This window comes from Harpia harpyja, chromosome 19, assembly GCF_026419915.1.
Source record: "Harpia harpyja isolate bHarHar1 chromosome 19, bHarHar1 primary haplotype, whole genome shotgun sequence".
NCBI classification, from domain to species: Eukaryota; Metazoa; Chordata; class Aves; order Accipitriformes; family Accipitridae; genus Harpia; species Harpia harpyja.
In genome coordinates this window covers 6,887,471-6,907,388 of record NC_068958.1, presented here as the reverse complement: position 1 = coordinate 6,907,388, position 19,918 = coordinate 6,887,471, and the positions used below count along the sequence as shown (strand labels likewise).

General features: G+C 40.3%; 1 protein-coding gene across 2 annotated transcripts in view; it reads left to right on the top strand.

Annotated features, from left to right (window-relative positions):
• Positions 1 to 22: 22 nt before the first annotated feature.
• NUP188 (nucleoporin 188) overlaps positions 23 to 19,918 on the top strand; it is a 30,344-nt gene continuing 10,448 nt past the window's right edge. The window contains exons 1-30 of one of the 2 annotated variants that reach the window (XM_052815736.1): positions 23 to 87; positions 1,995 to 2,049; positions 2,653 to 2,726; positions 3,322 to 3,406; positions 4,111 to 4,191; positions 4,669 to 4,713; positions 5,334 to 5,426; positions 5,569 to 5,688; positions 6,105 to 6,316; positions 7,232 to 7,346; positions 7,874 to 8,074; positions 8,788 to 8,877; positions 9,454 to 9,519; positions 10,048 to 10,167; positions 10,617 to 10,743; positions 10,864 to 11,019; positions 11,369 to 11,495; positions 12,142 to 12,229; positions 12,320 to 12,396; positions 12,567 to 12,681; positions 13,026 to 13,146; positions 13,384 to 13,450; positions 13,883 to 14,011; positions 15,289 to 15,422; positions 15,827 to 15,933; positions 16,734 to 16,940; positions 17,445 to 17,614; positions 17,951 to 18,020; positions 18,686 to 18,753; positions 19,394 to 19,589. In XM_052815736.1, the coding sequence (XP_052671696.1) occupies positions 62 to 87; positions 1,995 to 2,049; positions 2,653 to 2,726; positions 3,322 to 3,406; positions 4,111 to 4,191; positions 4,669 to 4,713; positions 5,334 to 5,426; positions 5,569 to 5,688; positions 6,105 to 6,316; positions 7,232 to 7,346; positions 7,874 to 8,074; positions 8,788 to 8,877; positions 9,454 to 9,519; positions 10,048 to 10,167; positions 10,617 to 10,743; positions 10,864 to 11,019; positions 11,369 to 11,495; positions 12,142 to 12,229; positions 12,320 to 12,396; positions 12,567 to 12,681; positions 13,026 to 13,146; positions 13,384 to 13,450; positions 13,883 to 14,011; positions 15,289 to 15,422; positions 15,827 to 15,933; positions 16,734 to 16,940; positions 17,445 to 17,614; positions 17,951 to 18,020; positions 18,686 to 18,753; positions 19,394 to 19,589 (3,342 nt within the window). In that variant the 5' untranslated portion in view covers positions 23 to 61. The remainder of the gene's footprint in view (positions 88 to 1,994; positions 2,050 to 2,652; positions 2,727 to 3,321; positions 3,407 to 4,110; positions 4,192 to 4,668; positions 4,714 to 5,333; positions 5,427 to 5,568; positions 5,689 to 6,104; positions 6,317 to 7,231; positions 7,347 to 7,873; positions 8,075 to 8,787; positions 8,878 to 9,453; positions 9,520 to 10,047; positions 10,168 to 10,616; positions 10,744 to 10,863; positions 11,020 to 11,368; positions 11,496 to 12,141; positions 12,230 to 12,319; positions 12,397 to 12,566; positions 12,682 to 13,025; positions 13,147 to 13,383; positions 13,451 to 13,882; positions 14,012 to 15,288; positions 15,423 to 15,826; positions 15,934 to 16,733; positions 16,941 to 17,444; positions 17,615 to 17,950; positions 18,021 to 18,685; positions 18,754 to 19,393; positions 19,590 to 19,918) is intronic. The other variant, XM_052815737.1, reaches the window with a different exon arrangement.

Here is a 19,918-nt window from a genome sequence, read left to right as displayed (position 1 = left end):
GCTCTGGGCAGAAGGAGGGGGGACGACTCCGCGCGGCGGGTCACGTGAGAGGGGAGCGAAGATGGCGGCGGGCGGGCTGTGCGCGAGGTGCGGGAACGCGGCGGCGGCGGCGGCTGCTCCGGCGGGCGGGGGTGGGGGAGGAGAGGGGGGAAGGCGGGGGCGGCCCCGTCCCTCGCTGCGCGCGGACCCCCGTCCGCGGGGCGGGGGGGGGCGGAGAGGGGGTCGCGGTGAGGGGGGGGGGGGGCAGCGCCGGCGGAGGGAGCGGGTTGGGGAGGGTTTACGGCAGCGGGGCCCGCGCCGGCCTGGCCCCGCCCCTCGCGCGCGCAGCGAGGCCCCGCCCCGTCCGTCGCTGAGGGGCCCCTCGGGGACCCTCCAGGCGGCCAAATTTCGGTGTCAGTAGTGACTGTTTGGTGGTTTTGCCTTTCCTTTATTCTGCCGTATTGTGAAAGGTGGAACGTTAAGCAGCGCTCTTTAAAAGCTTCTGCTTTTGCGAAGCTGAAGTCTCGATTTCGGCTGACATCTCGGAGGTGCCTGTCAGACCTCCTCCCAGCCCTAGAGCTGCTCTCGTGAAGAGCAGAGGGTCGGCTTTCACCGTTTGGGGAACTCTTTGTAAATATGAAAATCAAAATAGAGATGCGGAAGATGTGTGAAGGAAGCTATTCAGTGAATCCCGGGTTCAGTGGTCGCTTCAGTTCGGTGCCTTCTTCTGTCCTGAGCATGTTTTTTGACATTTATTGTAGCGTTTTTATGCTCCGGAGTGTTCCTAAATGTCTGATTTTTATTAAAAGAATGTCTATAAGCCCTAATGGGGACACAAACACCTGTGTTACATGTGATCGCATAAAGAGAGCTTTCCTTCCTTAGCTGTCTTGGAGTCTAATTAATGAACTGGCAACAAACTATGGTCTGTTTTATTCACAGAAGAGGTTAGGAGGGAATGAGAAGTAGAAATGTTGGCTCTGCTAGGCTGGTGCTCAGTTCCACAAAGTGATTCTTCTCATGGTAAAATTGTATGGCCTTTTGGTGCTCTGTGTGGGCTGGAGAGGTTGCACCCACAGCTGACCAAGTCAGCAGAGGTTTGTTAGCTTATACGCAGGGAGGTGCACCTAACTATCGAGGAATTAGCAGGTAGAAATTATGTTGATAGGTGTACTGGAAATAATGGGTCTTGTCATTCATTTAAGTGGCACTATGTGTCAGAAGTTGCAGATGACTTTCACTGCCATAGTGAGTTATTTTGATGATGCTATTCTAAAAATAAGTTAATGAGTATTCTTGCTTTTGTAGACAGGCTTTGTATAGGGAGCTGTGATGTTTAACTCCTGATTTGTATTGTGTTGCTAACAAATCATCATTTGTCTAAGTTCCTGAAATACTCTTTGGCAGACATCTTTTTTCAGAGCTGTTGTAGGGAGACCCATTTTTCTGGATGCATGTGCCAGGGTCAGGATTTGATCTGTCATACCTTGTAGTGCAGATTGGCTTTTCTACAGAGTTCTCAGGAAGAAACAAGAAGCCGAGGGTAAATGTGGGAGTCATTCTACCTTATGTAAAGGTGTTGGAATTTTTCACTTCACCCAGTTTTATGTTCCACTTAGAGTGAAGGATGAAAAACTGTTATGGAATAGTTTGTTTGGGGGAGAGCATTGAATGTAACTGAATAAAATATTGCTCTATACTTTCATTAGGTTTCCTTTTACTAACCTCCAACATCCAAGTAGCAAAATCAAATTGAGCTAGTAAACTGATATAAATGTGATGCTTCTTTGATACGAGTTTGCAAGTCTTGCTGTATCAGTCTTTCCTGGGTTCTTCCAGGACATCTGAAACTGGTCAGCTAAAAACTAATGTTCCTTAAATAATTTTTCTTATATCTTACAATGCAATGTGATCTGCTCTGAGTTAATTGCAGGTTTGAAAAGGTGTAAGCTAAATGGAAGCCTGATATAGTGTTAATCATTAAAATACTCACCACCTTTTCCCTTTGTTTACAGGAGCAGCAGAGAATTATGGACAATTCTTCTGGGCAGATCAGCTTTAAGAGAACCAGTAAGTCTGTGTCTTGCTAAGCAGGTTTGTCCATCACTGAATGGACTCCATAGTCAAATATATCATTTGTACATCTCTTTGAATATTAGCGAAAATATGTTTTGCTGCTTTTCGCTCTTCCTCAGTGCAATTTTTGTTCCTCTGTCTCCGCTACTTGTTCATTCTTCCACTCCTTGTTTATAGTTGCTTCATGAACTACCTGGAAGGTCCAATGTGAAAAGGTCATTCCCTTTCTGGAGCGGATACAAATGCTACTTTCTAGACTGGCTGGCCTGGGGTATTCATGAGTGGCACAGCCTGCTTCCTTATTTTCAGGGACAGAGCCCATGCTTTCAAGAATTGGCCCAGAGGTTGGAAATCCAAATGTTTCTGTACCCAGTCCATTGCCTCCTATTTCTTCTCCCTTCCTGTGATTAGGCAAGGCAGCGAGCTGTCTCATACAATAATGCGCCTTGAATCAGTCTGATTCATAGATTCTTGTCTTGTGTTGTTCCTGTTTCTCTGTGGTGGCGGAATTCCTTTGCTTCGCTTAAATTTAACAAATCTGATACTTAGCAGTGTACATTGAGGAATCTGTTCAGTAGAATTTGGTTCTTTTTTTAGGCACAGATTGCAGCAGAATTGAACAAGCACTGGCAGAGATTGTTAGAGGGACTTTCATACTATAAACCGCCAAGGTATTGTAATTGCCTGATTTTAGAAATTAACCGCTAAAATGGGGTCTCCTAATAAGTAGAGGAGCATGTTGAATATTTGTCCCTGATTACATAAAAATAGATATTTACTCTCTTGCATGGCTAGAGGTTTCAGGAGAGGAGTAGCAAGAGAAAGTACTTAATCCACATAACATTCTGGGGCATGAAATACAGACCAGAAAGAAATAACAGCAGTTTCTGCTGTCATTACTAACGTTAGGTAGCTCCTAATCCTTGCCTCCGCTGAGCTGCAGCAATCGCGTGCAAGTACGCGGCCTGTGGAGAAGTGACTCCTCTTGGCACTCAGTCATCCCAGAAAGGTATCCAGATTCCCTCACTGGAAACGGTGGAATGAATATAGCTTGCATTTATTATAGTAATAAGATTGTGAACAATGTTGAGTTTTATCTGCTGGGAAGGTTACAGAATATTGTTGTATGAAATATTGAAAGGCTATTGAGGAAAAAACAAATGTTCAGTTTAAACTGATAAAACTGAGGACTTTGAAATTAAGCCTATTTAGTTCATTCCTTGGGATTGCTGCATTTTTAATGACTAAAATTTCTTTTTTCTTTAGTACGACTTCAGCAGAAAAAATAAAAGCTGATAAAGATGTAGCTGTTCCACTAAAAGAATTGGGTCTGAGGGTCAGCAAGTTTTTGGTAAGTGAAGGTGCTATCTGCTTAGTTTTATCCCTGCACTTGGAATGCATTGTTACTGGGATTCTGATATTTAAGTAAGCTTCTTGATGTTGAATAGAGGCAAACTTAAGTTCCTTTCAGTTCAAAATAATCTAAAGAATGTTAGAAGTACATGTTGAAACTGTAGGTCAAAATTTTCAAAAGTTATTAGTGATCTTGAGGTGCTTTTCTTTTTCTGGTTAACATCCCTTTCTGCTGTAAAGGGCCCTGCTTCTCAGAAGCAGTCACTCGCTTTTGGTCTTTCTTGGGTTCTTTCAAGACATCTGAAACTGCTCACGTAAAAACTGATGTCCCTTAAATCAGTTGCCATGTTTGAAAATACTGTCAGTTTACCTGCAAAGTTATGTTCCTTCAAGCTAGAAGTTTAGAATTCAGTGACTGCTGGTGGTACCTTTATTTAAATGACTGTTATGCTCCTTTTGCTGGAGTTAAACTGGATACATCTAAGTGACATCAGAGCTTACGTATTTTGCTTTAAACAGTAGTGCTGACTAAAGCAAGCATCTGCCTGATGCAAAGATTTTCTTTTGGCATATTTTGGAAATTACTTGTTTTGAAGAGAAGAGCTGCCTGAATATTTGGAGAGAATCTTCATCTTTAATGAATTCAGTTGCCTTCTATTCATTTCAGAGCATCTCTCTTTTTTTTTTTTCCTTCCCCCCCAGGGTCTGGATGAAGAGCAGAGTGTGCAGTTGTTACAGTGTTATCTTCAAGAGGATTACAGAGGAACAAGGGACTCCCTGAAGGTCCATAGCTCCCATTTGTGTTCTATTTACTTCACATTTCTCCTTAATACCAGTAGTTATTTGATGCATATGGTCACATGTGAGTCTGAGTTCTGATTTGGAAATGGCTTTGTAGCTTTTCTTCTCTGAACCTACAATGCTCAAGTGCTGCTTTAAGGAAATGTGATAGCAGATATCCAGGCCTAACTTTTGAGTACCTCTTCCTGCTTGAGTCTCTCTGCAGGAACTCAGCTCCTCTCTCTATCGCAGCAATACAGGAAAACTACAGATCTGTGAAGGAGTGAGTGGAGATGAAGAACAAATACGTAGTTAAAAATGAGCGTTTTGGCTTTGTGCTTTTGGAATCTGTCTTTCCAAAAGAAATGGAAAGAAAAATTGTCTTTTGTTTATTTCAGTCTTTTTTTTTGTGAATATGTATTTTGTCAGTGGGTATTTCTGCAGTAGATACTTCTTTATTTTGTTATGTTTTGCTTACAGACAGTTCTTCAGGATGAAAGGCAGAGTCAGGCTCTGATGCTGAAGGTTAGTTATTTCCATATGTATTTTCTGTCGAAAAGGTCTGTTGACAGAGAACCAACTTTATTTCTGTAGATCTAGAAAATCTTAGAATTCCTTCATGTAAAGAACAAATTTTAGAAGATGCTTCTGAAATAGAGGAATGTGCATATAGATTTGAACAGTGTTAGTAGTTGCTATAGAAAGGAAATTTTAGGCTTAATATCAGGGAATTTAGCTGGGCAGACATACGCTCCCATGTTTTCCAAACCTTATAGGTTTATATGTTATGGTCTGAAGTGGTAACTCTGAAATGGAGACTGATGATCATATCTGACAGAGGATAATAGGGGTAAGGAATCAGAGATCATCTCTCTCTGTCTTTTTGCCTTTCTTTTCCAAGTTTTCTCACTTAGCAGTGTAATTATAGACATGTCCCTATGGGCATGTTTTATTGAGTTCTGTAAAGTTAATTAAGTATTTTTTTTTCAGATAACTTACTAACTGCTTAGTTGAAACTCCATCTGTAGTGATGTTTGAGCACTATATAGTCTTGTGATGAAGGCCTTGGCAGTGTATGGGAAAGGAAAGTGTATGGGATTTGGACACAATACCAAATTGATACTGATCACACTATATATTCACAGCTTGCTGACTATTACTATGAAGAGAGGATCTGCATTCTGCGCTGTGTCCTCCATCTACTCACTTATTTTCAGGATGAGAGGCACCCTTACACGGTGAGTACAGGAACCTTTTCCTGGCTGTGATGTCATTGAAATAAGCTAAATATGTAAGTTGTGTAGTAATTGTCCACTTGTGATTGTAAAAAGCACATGAGTGTGTATGTGAGAAGTTTATTTATTTATTTGTTTGTTTAAGGCACAATACTTCCAGTGTGTTGAAAAGTTGGACAAGGAACTAGTTCCTAATTACCGGAAACAGTTTGAAGCACTGTACAAAGCAGAAGCTCCTACATGGGAAACACATGGAAATCTCATGGTATTTTGGTTTTTGCTATTATTTATCAAACTTACAAAGTCTTTCCTTATATGTAGTATATTGGAAAATGTGTATGTGCAGATGCAGTTAAAAAGGATGTTTCTTCTGGTCCAAGAAACCTAAAATTTTTTTTCTCTCTAACAGAACACACTTTTGCTCAGAAACAGAGCGCTGCATGGAACGTATTTTCCTTGTAATAAATCCATTAATAGCCCTAGGCTAACAGATCCATTTATGTGTAGTTGTTCATAATCTCTCTTCATCAGCACACTCTGTATTTATAGTGGCTTTCCTTGCCATTGATAAAAACAGCTGGCTACACAAGCTGTTGAAATGCTTCAACGCTTCTTAGTTTCTAACTGCTTTGACTGACCTGTGAGCTTCGACATATGATGGTAGAACTTTTTCTTGTGCAGACAGAACGTCAGGTTTCCCGTTGGTTTGTGCAATGCCTCCGTGAACAGTCCATGCTCCTGGAAGTCATCTTCCTCTACTATGCATACTTTGAAATGGCACCTGATGAGCTTCTGGCATTTGCAAAGATGTTCAAAGAACAGGGATTTGGCACTAGACAAACCAACAGACATTTGGTAGATGAGAGCATGGATCACTTGGTGGATCGTATTGGGTAAGTATCACATATATTTGTGAAGTGTACAGAGCAAAACAATTGTTTTCCTCAGGAGAAAAGCATTTATATTTCTTGCTGCTGCCCCTTAAAATCACCACTATTTCAAGGTAAGCTTATTGTGATGAAGGCAGAATAGCTTTTCTGGTCACATTGGAGATTTGTGGCAAAATGAAGGTGTAATTGCAAAGTAGAGAGGTATCTGTATACCAGCTTTAATCTAGTATATAATTTTGCCTCTCATAAGAATGGCAATGAAGACACAGTGCCACTCCTTCTTAGATGGTCTAGTGGTGAAGTGAAATTGCGTCTTCACAGTCCTGTGCTGGTAGTCTGGCTGCTACCTGCATGGAGGCTAATACTTTTTCTCTGACCTGTATTGTTAACTGTGTTGCCTAAGCTGAAGCTATTGTGGGTCTGCTTACAAATGGCAGTAATGTCTTCATTTTGCTGCGTGGGACATAACTCAAGCTGCAGCTAGGGGGAATGAAAATCCTGCCAGGTGGCAGAGAGTTACAAAGGTGGAAAAGCTATCTTCAGATTAGGTATTCAAAAAGCAAGTGGACAGGATACTTCAGGACATGGTTTAGTGGGCATGGTTGATGGTTGGACTCGATGATCTTGAAGGTCTTTTCCAACCTAAATGATTCTATGATTCTATGAAATTTCAGTGACTTTTTTTTGTCTGTTCAACCAGAAATGGTAGTTCTGAAGACTGTAATCTGTCATATACTAGCATTTCAAGACAAAATTGGGATTACCTGCTGTTAATTTAATGTAATTTCTTATTGCTTCAAAGAACTGAACAAAAGTAAACTAAAGGTTGTTTTTTGACAACTTATAATTTAAAAAAAACACCTGAATTCTTAAATAAGGTTTCTGACCTACTTGTTTTTATTCTTTTCCTGCTTGTAGCTACTTTAGTGCTCTTATTCTGGTGGAAGGCATGGAAATTGACTCCCTCCATGAGCGTGCTTTGGATGACAGGACGGAGGAGCACAAGTTAGCCAATAATGAGCGCATCCACCAGGTAAAGCACTGGCAGAGTAGCCCCTCATCAGGCCTAACAATACAGAAATTACTGTGATTACCCAAGCAGTGCTGTTTAAAGATTATGTCTGTAAGTTTCTGATCCTTGAGTTTGTTGACCAAGTGTAGGAACTAGCATCCACGTAACATTCTGGGGCAAATAAGAACAAAATTAATTCCTCTCCCCCTTATATTTCCTTGGTTATCCTGGGCCTTTCTCTAAAGAAAGATGTGTGCAAAGAAATAGGCATTGTGAAGTTTCTAGAAAGCAATGAAACAAAAGATTTGTAGTGTCAGTGCTTTTAGGACAGAGAACATCTGAGGTTAGACCAACTATAAGTCAGTAAACCATGCAGAAAAACAGACGGACGCTGCAAGTATATGATTTGGTCAGCTGTATGTTTGAAATAATTATCTGCAAGGGAAAGGTGACTGTTAGCAAGAAGACACAATCAGCTATATGCATGCCAAGTATGAACTTCTTTCGGAAGATCTCGGTTATTTTGCTTTTGTCTTGTCTCTGCACAGGAGATGGACAATCAGCTGCTGCAGTTAGGGGATGTTTCACATCATGCTCCGGTGCTTTTGGCCTGGGCTCTACTCCGTCACACTGTAAATCCAGAGGAGTCAACAAACATCATCAGGAGAATGGGCAGCACTGCTATCCAGCTGAATGTTTTCCAGTATCTGACAAAGCTTCTGCGATCGCTGAGCAGTGGGGGGAAGAATGTGAGTTTCTTATAATTGTATGTGTAAGCTCTTGAAGGTTTTTAACTGCTACTGATGTAAAGGTGTGATGGGAAGTGGATGATTTTGAACCAATGTTCTTTTAAACTAAATCTGGTTTTAAGCAGAGTATGCAGTAAAACATGTTTTATCATCTTACCTTCTTTCAGTGAGAAATCAAGCTGAAATGAAACAGATTTTTATGCCCAAAGAATAAAAAAAAAATTTTCATAAGTTGAGGAACTACATCTCTTTTGAGCAGAACAGACTGCATTTAATCGCATTTGTTGATTTGCCTCCAGGAGTGTACTTGCCATTGTAGATCTTGAGCATTAGATGTTTTAACTCTGCACTATTCTCTGTATATGGTTTCATTAGACAATACCGTGTATGAGGGTAAACTACTTTGTAGGCAGAAACCAGTGAAAGCAAATCCTTTTGATTTCTGTGAACACTGAGTGCTTCTTTTTTTGATGTTTGGAATGTATTTCTAATGATAATAGTAGTGGCAAGATTTCTCATTTCGGTGAAATATTTCATGTTAATGTGCAGCTTAACTAGCGACTGCTTCCTGTTTTGTTGCCCCTTTGCTGACTGCAGCAAGGTTGTATGAAAAAGGCAGTTGCTTAGTTTGTAAAGCAGACTGAGTACAGTTACAGTGTGTTCTATAATTCATAGTCTTTCCTATAATGGCCTTGTGTATTCTTTCTTTCCAGTGTACTGCCAGCACAGCTTGTATGTGTATTTATGGACTTCTTTCCTTTGTCCTAACATCACTGGAATTACATACATTGGGCAATCAGCAGGTAAGCATCCAAGGCTTATTGCGTCTGTTACCTAATTTAAAATAACCTGCCATAACTGATGTTAATTACTTTTGTTAAATTATAATCCTGCATTTGAGACTGCAAACTTTATGTGACTTAGATAGGTCCAAGAGAGTGATTTGCTGGTTTTCCTACTGCATTTACACAATGCAAACTTAGTAAACACCTCTGCAGATTGGCTGATAATAATGAAAGAGCATATCTTGCACTTGAAGTCCTACGGATTTGAAACTAATTGTTGATGCGTTATTTCCAAAGCAATGAAAATAATACATACTCCATTTCCAAGTTTGTGAAGACATCATATAGCCCTTTGTAGATACAGTGGACATATTTGTCCTGGCCAGTCCGTTCATGATGAGGAGCACGGCTTTAGGCTGGCTATGTGTTCTGGGTTTGGGTCCGTTGGGTGTTTCTTTCTGTTTTGACTAGAGGAAGTAGTTACCTTGGCTAGTAACATGGAAACTTAAATTCCAAAGATGTGGCAGAACTAGGTTGGGATGAAATCCCCCTGTGTGAAGTAACTTATTTTCTCTGTCCTTTCTTCCTTTGAAGGATATAATTGATGCTGCATGTGAAGTTCTGGCAGCTTCCAGCATTCCTCAGCTCTTCTGGAAGACAGTGAGTGTGTTGGCAACTTCTTTGACCTACCTTGCTTATAGCTGAAACCTGATAAAAGATCGTCTCTTAGGAAAGAAACAGACTGATTGTATTTAGTTAGTTTCTAGGAGGGCCTGAGGAGCTAGCGTTTGTTCGTATCTGTCTTTGATTTACTTTTGCCCTTTCCTGCCTTTTAGGTACAGCCTTGGCTTTACTCTTGAAGGATACTGGAACAAGTTTTAATATAGGTGATAGTTTAAACCAGGGCTGGGGTTGCAAGGATTGAACTAACAGCTGGCAAAAGCATCATGCTTATTTTTTTGTTGTCACAGAATTAGGATGATATGTAATGCATTACAGTCTTACTTCCTGCCTTATACTTGCACACTGCCTCATGCTTTAGTCTGTGCAAGGACTGGAGTGATACTTTTGTGCATGATTAATGTTAAATGTATGACTTAAAAAGGAACTGTATCCTTGTGGTTTACTGAGACCATTTTAACATTTCTTTTTAGTAATAAGACATTTGTTTTCTGTTTCCACCACCAGGAACCTACTGCAGGTCTGGGTATTATCCTGGACAGTGTGTGTGGGATGTTCCCCCATCTTCTTACTCCCCTCCTTCAGCTGCTCCAAGCCCTTGTGTCTGATAAATCTACTGCAAAAAAGGTACAGGATCTCTCTTGGTGTTTGGGAGATGATTTATTTCAAGACAGAGATAACATGCTGTGTGATTCTTTCTTTCCATTAGACGTGCTTATCTCAGTAGTGATCTTAGATAACAGACATTAAGCTTTTGTCAAAGAACAGTGGACAGGGCTCCTTTTTAGTCTGTGCTGTTGCAGGACACTGTTTTCTGGCTTTTAGAAAACTTTTCAACTTTAATAGCTGGAGATTAAGATACTGCCTAATTTTTCAGGTTGTACTTTACTCATAACAATTTCCTGATTCTTTAGGTGAGACTTGTCTGGACTTGTGGGCTGTCTAATAATATTTTGGTCAGGAAGGATATTGTACATGTCAAGAAAACTTCCCTATTCCTGGAAATGACCCAGCTGATTAATTTTTAAGAAGGTCTGGCTCTTCAGCTGTATTGTTTAAGCTCTCTGTCTATGCAGGTATACAGTTTCCTGGATAAAATGTCCTTCTATATCGAACTGTACAAGCGTAAACCTCCTGATGTGATCTCTCATGAAGACGGCACACTTTGGCGAAGACAGTCTCCAAAGCTCCTCTATCCTCTTGGTAAGGAAACTGCACTTAAGCTTTTCGTATTGAAATGCTTTGGGGAATTTAGTTCTTTATCTGGCTTCTAACTCATGGGTAAATTTGTGACTTTATTTCACCTGCTTCTTCAATCTTTAGGCCTAGGTCAAACAAATCTGCGGATACCTCAGGGAACAGTGGGCCAAGTGATGCTGGATGATCGGGCTTATTTGGTACGATGGGAGTACTCCTACAGCAGCTGGACACTGTTTACCTGTGAGATTGAGATGCTGCTCCATGTTGTATCGACAGCAGGTGAGATAGGGTGGAATTATAAAAAAGAATAAATAATTGTTAATTGGTATCAATTTGAAGTTAATAGTAGGATGAACAGCTCTAAATACTTTTGAAAGAGCATGGAATATTTTCTCAGAAACCTGACTTTTTAAAATTATTATTATAATACTGTAAAATTCACTGCAAAAGGCCAAGAGCATGTAGTGAGATGAGATAAGATGAGGGAAAAGTTGAGACAGATAAAATAAATGTTTTTTGGTATGGGGAATGATCATGGGGATGTGTGGTAAGATTAATGTGCATTGTTCCAGATTTGATTACTGTTTAAGTATGATTTCGCATTCTAGTGTTAGTTTTCTTTACCCAGATGTGATTCAGCATTGCCAGAGGGTCAAACCAATAATTGATCTCGTTCATAAAGTCATCAGCACTGATGTGTCAATAGCAGATTGCCTTCTGCCAATCACGTCACGAATCTACATGCTCCTGCAGAGGTAAGTCACTGATCAGCATGAAGTGCCTAACAGTGGAGGTACCTGAGAAGATACAATGAGCTAGAAGAATGGCTAATTACTAATTTTGCCAAGAGCTTTGCAAGAAGTGTGTCTTAGTGCTTGAATTTCCCAAGACTTGTGTTCAGTTCTAAAGACTGTTGTGGCTACACACTGTTTAATGCTTTGATGCAGCAGAATGGCCCCCCTTCCACTTCCTTCATGAACGTTGTGCAACTTTATCCATTTAAAGGCTTTTTTTTTTTTTTATTGCTGGCTATGTATACATGAAAGGGAAATAAAACATATCATTAGAGCAGTAACTTCCAGGTGTTAAACCAGTTGTACTTACTAACTCTCCTCTCAGTGTTAATTGCCTGGGAATTGATGTTCTGCTGCATAATTATTGTTTGCTGTGACAGTCTGCTGTCTTGCCAGCCTTGCCTCTTGCAGTAAATTGATCTGACTCAGGTGTGAGGGGAGGTCGCAAGTCTAGACTGAAAGTGCATACTCTGGTGTCTGTACTTACCTGCTTAGATTTTATACTTGGGTACTTCAGTGAGAGAGAAGCTTTTCTGATTAAAAGAACAGTATATAGGCTAGACCACATGTGGCAGTGCATTTTATGCACACTATTTCTCTTTTGTAGGCTAACAACTGTTATCTCTCCCCCTGTGGATGTTATTGCTTCTTGTGTCAATTGTTTGACAGTACTGGCTGCTCGCATGCCAGCCAAGGTGAGGAAATAACCTGGGCTTGCTGGGTTTGAGAACTAGTAGACATGTATATGTGAATGAGAGGGAATATCCGTACTTTTTCTCTTGCAGGTTTGGACTGACCTTCACCATACAGGCTTCTTACCATTTGTTGCCAATCCAGTGTCCAGTATGAATCATGTGATTAGGTATTCATGATCCTCTCCCCTCTCTTTTTTTTTTTTTTTTTTTTTTGGCCTAACCTATTCATAACAAGTCATAAGAACTTTTTGCCAGTGTGAAATCGATGCATCTGACATCTCTCATTCATGTCAGAATCCTGCTATTCATGTAATAAACCCTCTTGCTTATTTCACAGTGCAGAGGGAATGAATGCTGGGGGCTATGGAAACCTATTGATGAGCATAGAACAGCCTCAAGGCGAGTACAGTGTTACCATCTCCTTCCTGAACCTGATAACAACTCTTGTCCGGGTGAGTGCTTCTTGAATGATCTGCATGTGAAATCAGCTGTAAGCTGTTATGATAGAAAAATGAAATACAGCCATGTCTGAGATCGATCTCCTGTGCAGCAGGTCTCTGAGTAATCATTGGTTGACACTCTCTTCTGTGCTACTGTTTGTGCTTTGTCTGTAGTCTGATTCTTTAAAAAAACTTTTGATTCATCTGATCTACAAAAGAATAGAAGTCACTTGTAAATCTGTGTCCCCATGCTCGATAGTTTTCTCACACTTTAAAGATATATGGCATATCTTCCTGGAGAAGGTTTCTTGTCCTTTTAATCAAAAGGGGAACAATAACATTTCTGTTTCTTCTAGGGACAACTTGGTAGCACCCAGAGCCAAGGACTTGTGCCCTGCATTGTGTTTGTCCTGAAGGAGATGTTACCAAATTACCACAAATGGCGTTATAACTCTCATGGAGTGAGAGAGAAAATTGGTAAGGATGTTGAGGGAGGGAGAAGGAGGAGGAGGAGATAAGAAGGATCACCTGTATCTCAGAGAGAATGTGCAAATCTTTCCTCTTTTTTTTTTATCATACCTTTTCTAGCAGCCATTTGGGATTTGCTTTGTACATCTACCAGTATTGCTAGATGCTGTGATTTGTTTGAAAATTTTAGGAACTAGGCAACAGATCTTCCCGAAAACTGAGTAGTCCATTTCATCTCTGTTTTAGGATGCCTAATTCTGCAGCTGATCCATGCTATACTGAATTTATGCCCTGAAATGGATCCTCGCAGCAGGTAGGACAGGTGATGGATTTCAGATCTGCACTAGCCTGGCTTACAGTGCAGGAGTCACTGTCATTTTGTTTCAGTTTTTAATGCAAATGACTGGGAGTGAACTGACATAGTTGTGTAGCACTGGTTTCAGCTCTTTTCTGCGTTACTGAGTACAGGAAGGGTATAAAAAGATTAGGGACAGAGCAAACCACGTTGGTTTCTAGAATACCTGGTGAAGAAAGAGAAAACAGTAAATAGGTTTCCTGGGACAGACTGCCATTCACTTTACTGTTTGGTGTATCCACTCTGAAGAAAGTAGAAAGGAGAATAAAGTAGGGGTCGGTGGGGGTGTAGAAATTACGAGGTTACTTTGTCGTAGTTTTCTGAGTGCCACATGGCAAAATACTGCAAGTGCTCCTAATGATGATGTCCTGTGTTGTTTGTGTCTTGCAGCAATGCCCCCAGCCTTCAGTCCTTGTGTATCTTCAGCCTGGCCAACACTGAAGCAGGGCAAGCTGTCATTAACATCATGGGAATTGGTGTGGACACTATTGATATGGTAATGGCCTCCCAGTCTAGTAGGTGAGTGGTGTGTTTCATTTCAGTAGTGTGAGGAAAGAAGCAAATGATATTAAAAATGTAGCTTTAACTTGATTGCATTTAATGGGGGGTCAGCGTAGCAGCTAGCCATTGCAGCCTGCCTTGTATGGTCTGGAGGAACAAGCCTTCTTTGTTCCAGGTCCATATATAGTCTTTGCTGTACACTCTCCACTTCATGCAGTCGTTTTAGTTTTCTATTTTTAAATGACATTTGGAGCATGCTGGTGGGTATAAATGTGCTCAATTGTTAAACGTTTGCTAGTGGTTACATTTTTTTACAAAGAATTCACTTGAACTCAATTTAAGTTGGACTTGGTGATCTTGAAGGTCTTTTCCAACCGAAATGATTCTATGATTCTATGATTCTATAAGATTGAATGACTAAATTAGAAGTGAGAGGATTAGAGCCAATGTTAGAAGTTCTGTGTCTTCAGGTAACACCAGAGTTCAAGTCAAGCTATGCTGATGAATAAATTGTGATGAAGCTTGAAGTGTGATTATGAAAGTGCTAGGGATGATTGGTCTATTCAGGATGGTTCTGAAGGCAGCTTTTGAAGTACTGTGAAAGTACTGAAGATGTCTTCAGTGTTGAGCACCTTGACTTCCTTATGTGGCTCTCTGAAGGCTTGAATCTCTTGCTTTAGCTGTGGTTCTCTCCTTTCCTCTGTTCTCTTTTCCTCGCCAACTTTACTTGACACATAGCCAGCCAAACTTGCTAGCAGGTTGTTTCTGATAGTCGGCCAGCTTTTTCTTTCAAAACAAGTCTGGAAGGGAGTCTAGACTTGTTGAGGAAGGAGTGAGACCTATTTGAGAAGCCTTTTTGGCTTTAATGTCTCTCCACAATGTTTATCTGACAAGGAAAATCTTAGGGAAAAAAACAGACTTAGAGTCAGTTTTATCTCTTCGTGCAGTTTTAGTTCCCTGTAATTTCTGGGAGATTGGTTCTGTAAATGTTTCTCCCTCTGTCTTAATACATTTTAAATCTCTGTATCCCAAAGAGGAAAAAAAAAGTGACATAGGCTGTCAGGCTCTCTTTCTTTTTTGTTTGATGTTGAAAACTCGGGGCTGGGTAGACAGTATTTTTTGTGGATATGTGACAGTGTGTATTTCAGCAGCTGTTATGTGGTGATGTGACACTGAGTAAAAATGTCTTATAACCCACGATTGACAGAGTATAGAATTTCCTCTTTGAATGTTGGGCAAATAATAAATGTTGATTGTCAACACAGTTACTTACTCTGGTTTCTTTTTGGAAACAGTGATGAGTCACAAGGCCAAGGTCAACTTCTGATCCAAACAATTAAGCTGGCATTCTCGGTTACGAATAACGTCATCCGGTTGAAACCCCCCTCTAGCGTGGTATCTCCATTAGAACAGGCACTTACTCAGCATGGTATGTATTTCTCCATGGGGGCAGCCTGGGAAGCTATGCTTTTTTGTTATTTGCAAATAGTCAGTGTGTCTTATTACAAACAGTAGTTAAGATTTCAAGGTTCCAAAAAGTGGTTTCTAGCGATGGCAGAAGGCCTATTCTCCCTTCTCTAAGGCATTCTTCTCCTTTGGGACAGCTTCTAAAATATTAAGCAAACATGGCTTGTTGTTTGCTGCTTTGTAATGAGATGGGTGTAATTGCAGAATATAGTAAATCAGCTACCATTAGTACCTCTGGCTGGGCCCATGCCTTGTTCTTTTGGAAGACTGACCTAGTTCTCACTTTTGCTATGGAAGTTATTATTTGCTAAATAGTTGCATCTTGTTGCAGTTTCTTCTCTTTGATTTTAATTGTGTTCTCTCCAGGTGCTCATGGAAACAACCTCATTGCAGTCTTGGCCAAATACATCTACCACAAGCATGACCCTGCACTTCCACGCCTGGCCATCCAATTGCTCAAACGACTGGCTACGGTAAGATGAGACTCATACAAGTGCTCCTTTGCTTCTTCCCTTGTGACTGATTCCACCACTGCAATTCTTTCAAGATAATTTCTTCAGGCTTTTTTGTATCAGGGAGTTTAATGCAAGTCAGTTGAAGGCAGTGTGGACTGAAAGCTGTAAGGTAAAACACGTTAAAAATCACATGATTTTTTAACATAATCTGCTGTTTCGGAAGTCACTTAGCATCTCACTGAAAGGCTTCACGAGTGGGGTGTTTTCTGCAAAGTATTTGCACCTCCCGTTGATCTCTTTCCACTTTTTTGAGCAACTTTCTCAAGTCACACTCTTAAATACAATTCCTATGCCTTCTTAACTGGAACTTTAACATCCTACTGAGAAGAGGATCTTATTTAAGTTTTTGTTGAGAGCTTTCAACTTTGCCTTTTGGACTTACTCTTTTTTGCTACTAAACTTCTGAGAATGTATTTGCAGTTTTATTAAAGCATATAAATCCAGCTCTGGGTTTATTTATTTCAAGAAACATTATTCCAAATCTGTTTTTCTCTTTGTCTTTTCCAGTTTTGTCATAACCCTTGAGAAATAGGTGAGAGAGAGAGCAGAATTGCTAAAAAGGAAAATTTTGATCACTTTGCAGGTTTCTTCCCGCTTAATGACAACAACTTACTTTTGAGTTCCCTCACATATGTTCATAGATTCAATATCAAGTATTTTGGAGTTTCAATTTGAAATGCAAATCGCCTTTTATATAGACAAGAAGCATTCTGTAGAGTTTGGTTATTTTTCCTTCTGATGTTCCTTTCCTTTTGCAGGTTGCTCCCATGTCTGTTTATGCCTGCCTTGGTAGTGATGCTGCTGCCATCCGTGATGCCTTTCTCACCCGCCTGCAGAGCAAGATTGAGGACATGCGTATTAAGGTCATGATACTGGAGTTCCTCACAGTTGCGGTGGAGACACAACCTGGGCTCATTGAGCTGTTCCTGAACTTGGAAGTGAAGGATGGCAGTGATGGGTCAAAGGTAGAATAGCAGATACTTGCCCAAGGGCTCGCTAGCCTTTTAGCATAGCATTCATAGCAGTGTTATGGCACTAGTCTAAAATCTGATCGTTCTTACATGTAACCTGATGTGCTTAATGTAAAGATAAATGTAGCTTGTGCTTGCAAGCAGCCAGTCAGTGAGAAAGCTGAAGATAGAGGTAGGATGGACAATACAAGTTTTCCAGAATACCTATTCTGGTGCTTTGCAGTTCAAGGTCTTCTCGGGTTGGGACCTTTTGAAGGCTCTTGGTCTTACTAAGTCTTAGCTTAGCTCATTTTTTTATTCCTCTAAAAATATTTTTTTTTCTCTCCTGTATTGTGACTACATTCCTTGTAGTCATATACAAAATATATGATGGCATCATGTACTCAAGATTTATTTCTCTGTGTATTGTTCAAGTGGAATCAAGCACATTCTGCTTTAATAGGTGCCTACATAGTGGTTCTGTGGTGATGTAACCTCTCTTGTTTCCTTTTGCTTTAGGAATTCAGCTTAGGGGAGTGGAGTTGCCTCCAAGTAGTCTTAGAGTTGATAGACTCCAAGCAACAGGAGAGGTACTGGTGCCCTCCCCTCTTGCACCGTGCTGCCATTGCCTTCCTGCATGCTCTGTGGCAGGACCGTCGAGATAGTGCCATGCTAGTTCTGAGGACAAAGTGAGTTGTTGTTTTTCTACAGTGCATTTTCCTTCCTTTTTTCCAAAATGCTTTTTCTTTGGTTCATCAGACTTTTCAGGGACATTTGCATCTTAGCCTTTGTGTGCCCTCATAAGGTTATGCAGTGTATGGGTTTTGAACTTAGTCTCTCAGGAAAGAAGATGAGAAGCCCCTATGTACATATTCAGAAGCAAATATATTTCTGTCTTTTATACAAAGCTATATAAGCTTGTATTTACCAAAGCATTTTTTCTATGAAGTTTGGAGCAGTCAAAATGCTGCTAGGCATGTGGCATCAGGGAGATAACTGATACTACTTCTGTATATATGTTTTAGGCCAAAATTTTGGGAAAATTTAACCAATCCCCTCTTTGGGACCCTTCCTCCACCTTCAGAATCGTCAGAGGTGAGTTACATCCAACCAAAATGAAGGTAGTTATGTACTTCTTAGAAAACCTTTCTAAGTGATGTATGTGACTCTTCCCTCTGCTTGCAGTTTTGTAAAAGGAAGTATGATCAAGTGGTTTAAACACAGGCACGAGATGAAGTGAATGCTTTCTGGCTTTGCAGAGACTGTACAGCCATGAACAGTCTTTTGAAATTCTCTGCTCTTTATTCACATGTGAAACAAAAATAGATGTTACCTAGCATCTGTGGTAACACGTACTCTTTGGAAGAAATGCCGTCTGTAGTGTGTCCGTACTATATGTTGTGTGCCATTTGGCAAAAGAAACTCTCCTTTTTTTTATGCATAGCTGAGGCTGACTAGTATCACAGAGGAATCAATTTAGGTTCCTGTTATTCTTCCTTTCTGTGGAAGTTTCCCCCTTCATTATGAAAGTCCTGTGCTCTCACTCAGAGTGCCGCTTTGAACACAGCATTCTTTCCTTATTATCACTAGTCCATGGTCAAATGACATAACTATTGCTATCGTGGGAAAAACAAGTCTCCCGCAAAACTGGAGTATCAGTCACCACAAGTGGATGGGTAGGGATAAACCAGAATTACACTTACCCTGCAGAGCTAGGTGCTCAGATTTTGTTTGGGGTTTTTTTTTTTTTGTCTTTATAGCTCAGTGTCTTGGATACCTGTGCCTTAATCATGAAAATCATCTGTTTGGAGATCTACTATGTTGTCAAGTGAGTCTTTGGTAGCCTCTCCTTCGTCCGTGTACTTCTTAATTATCTAAACTGTGTGTGTTAAGTCTTGGTAGACCATGCAGACTTTGAGGGACAAAGTACATGTAATCCTGTGAAAATGTGAGAGCAACAGGGATTTATAAACAAATTACAAACACGCATTAGAGATTCTTGCAATTGCCAATTGCAGAAAGAGATGTTACAGTCTTTCTGCAGCCTGTAGGTGAGAATGTTGTTATTAGTATTTTCCGTGTATCCTAGAATGAGAATATACAGTATTTATTAAAACTAATTGTAAACTAAGCTAAGTACACCTACTATAGTGATTGTTGAATTAACATTTTAGTAGTTTTCTCCCACTCATTTTGTTTTCCTGAACATAACTGCCCTTTAATATGTTGAAAAGTCAGGATGAACTAAAATCTCTGCTTAAAAAAAAAAAAAACCCATAGATTTTCTTCAGGGATCATGTTTTTCCTTCACATTTGATGCAAGAAGTGGGATTCCCTGCACAGGTCTAATATGTGGAATAACCTTCACTTGCAAGCTGTGTCCTTGGCTTTCCTACCTGAATCTCAGAAGAAGTATATTTTCTGACCAAAGAATAAATGAAGATAACCTCTCCTCTTGATTTGGTCAGGGGCTCACTGGATCAGTCCCTGAAAGACACGCTGAAGAATTTCTCCACCAAAAAGCGCTTTGCTTATTGGTCAGAATATGTGAAGTTACTGGCATATCATGTGGCAGAGACAGAGGGTAGCAGCTGTGCCTCCGTGACAGAATATCAAATGCTCATCTCAGCCTGGCGGATGCTGCTGATAATCTCTACTAGCCATGTAAGAGCTAGCTTTCATCTTTCATGATAACTTGAAATTAACATTTTGAATAATACAATGTCAACTTCTTAGGGCCACCTAAGTTATAATGAAGAATTCACTAGTTTTTCTTTCAATTTTGTTGTATATATGCTTACAACACATCTTGGCACGAGCATGGTACCAGAGGTTAGAGTAGGTGGTGTTTTGCTGTTTGATCAAAATGAGCATATTGTCTGTCTGAGCAGAGGAGGGAGGTAGTAAATAATTTTTATAGCAATTCTAAGTAATTCTGTAATCTTGAAGAGATTTTGCTGAATCAAGTGAGGCCGGGATGCACCATTAGGGAA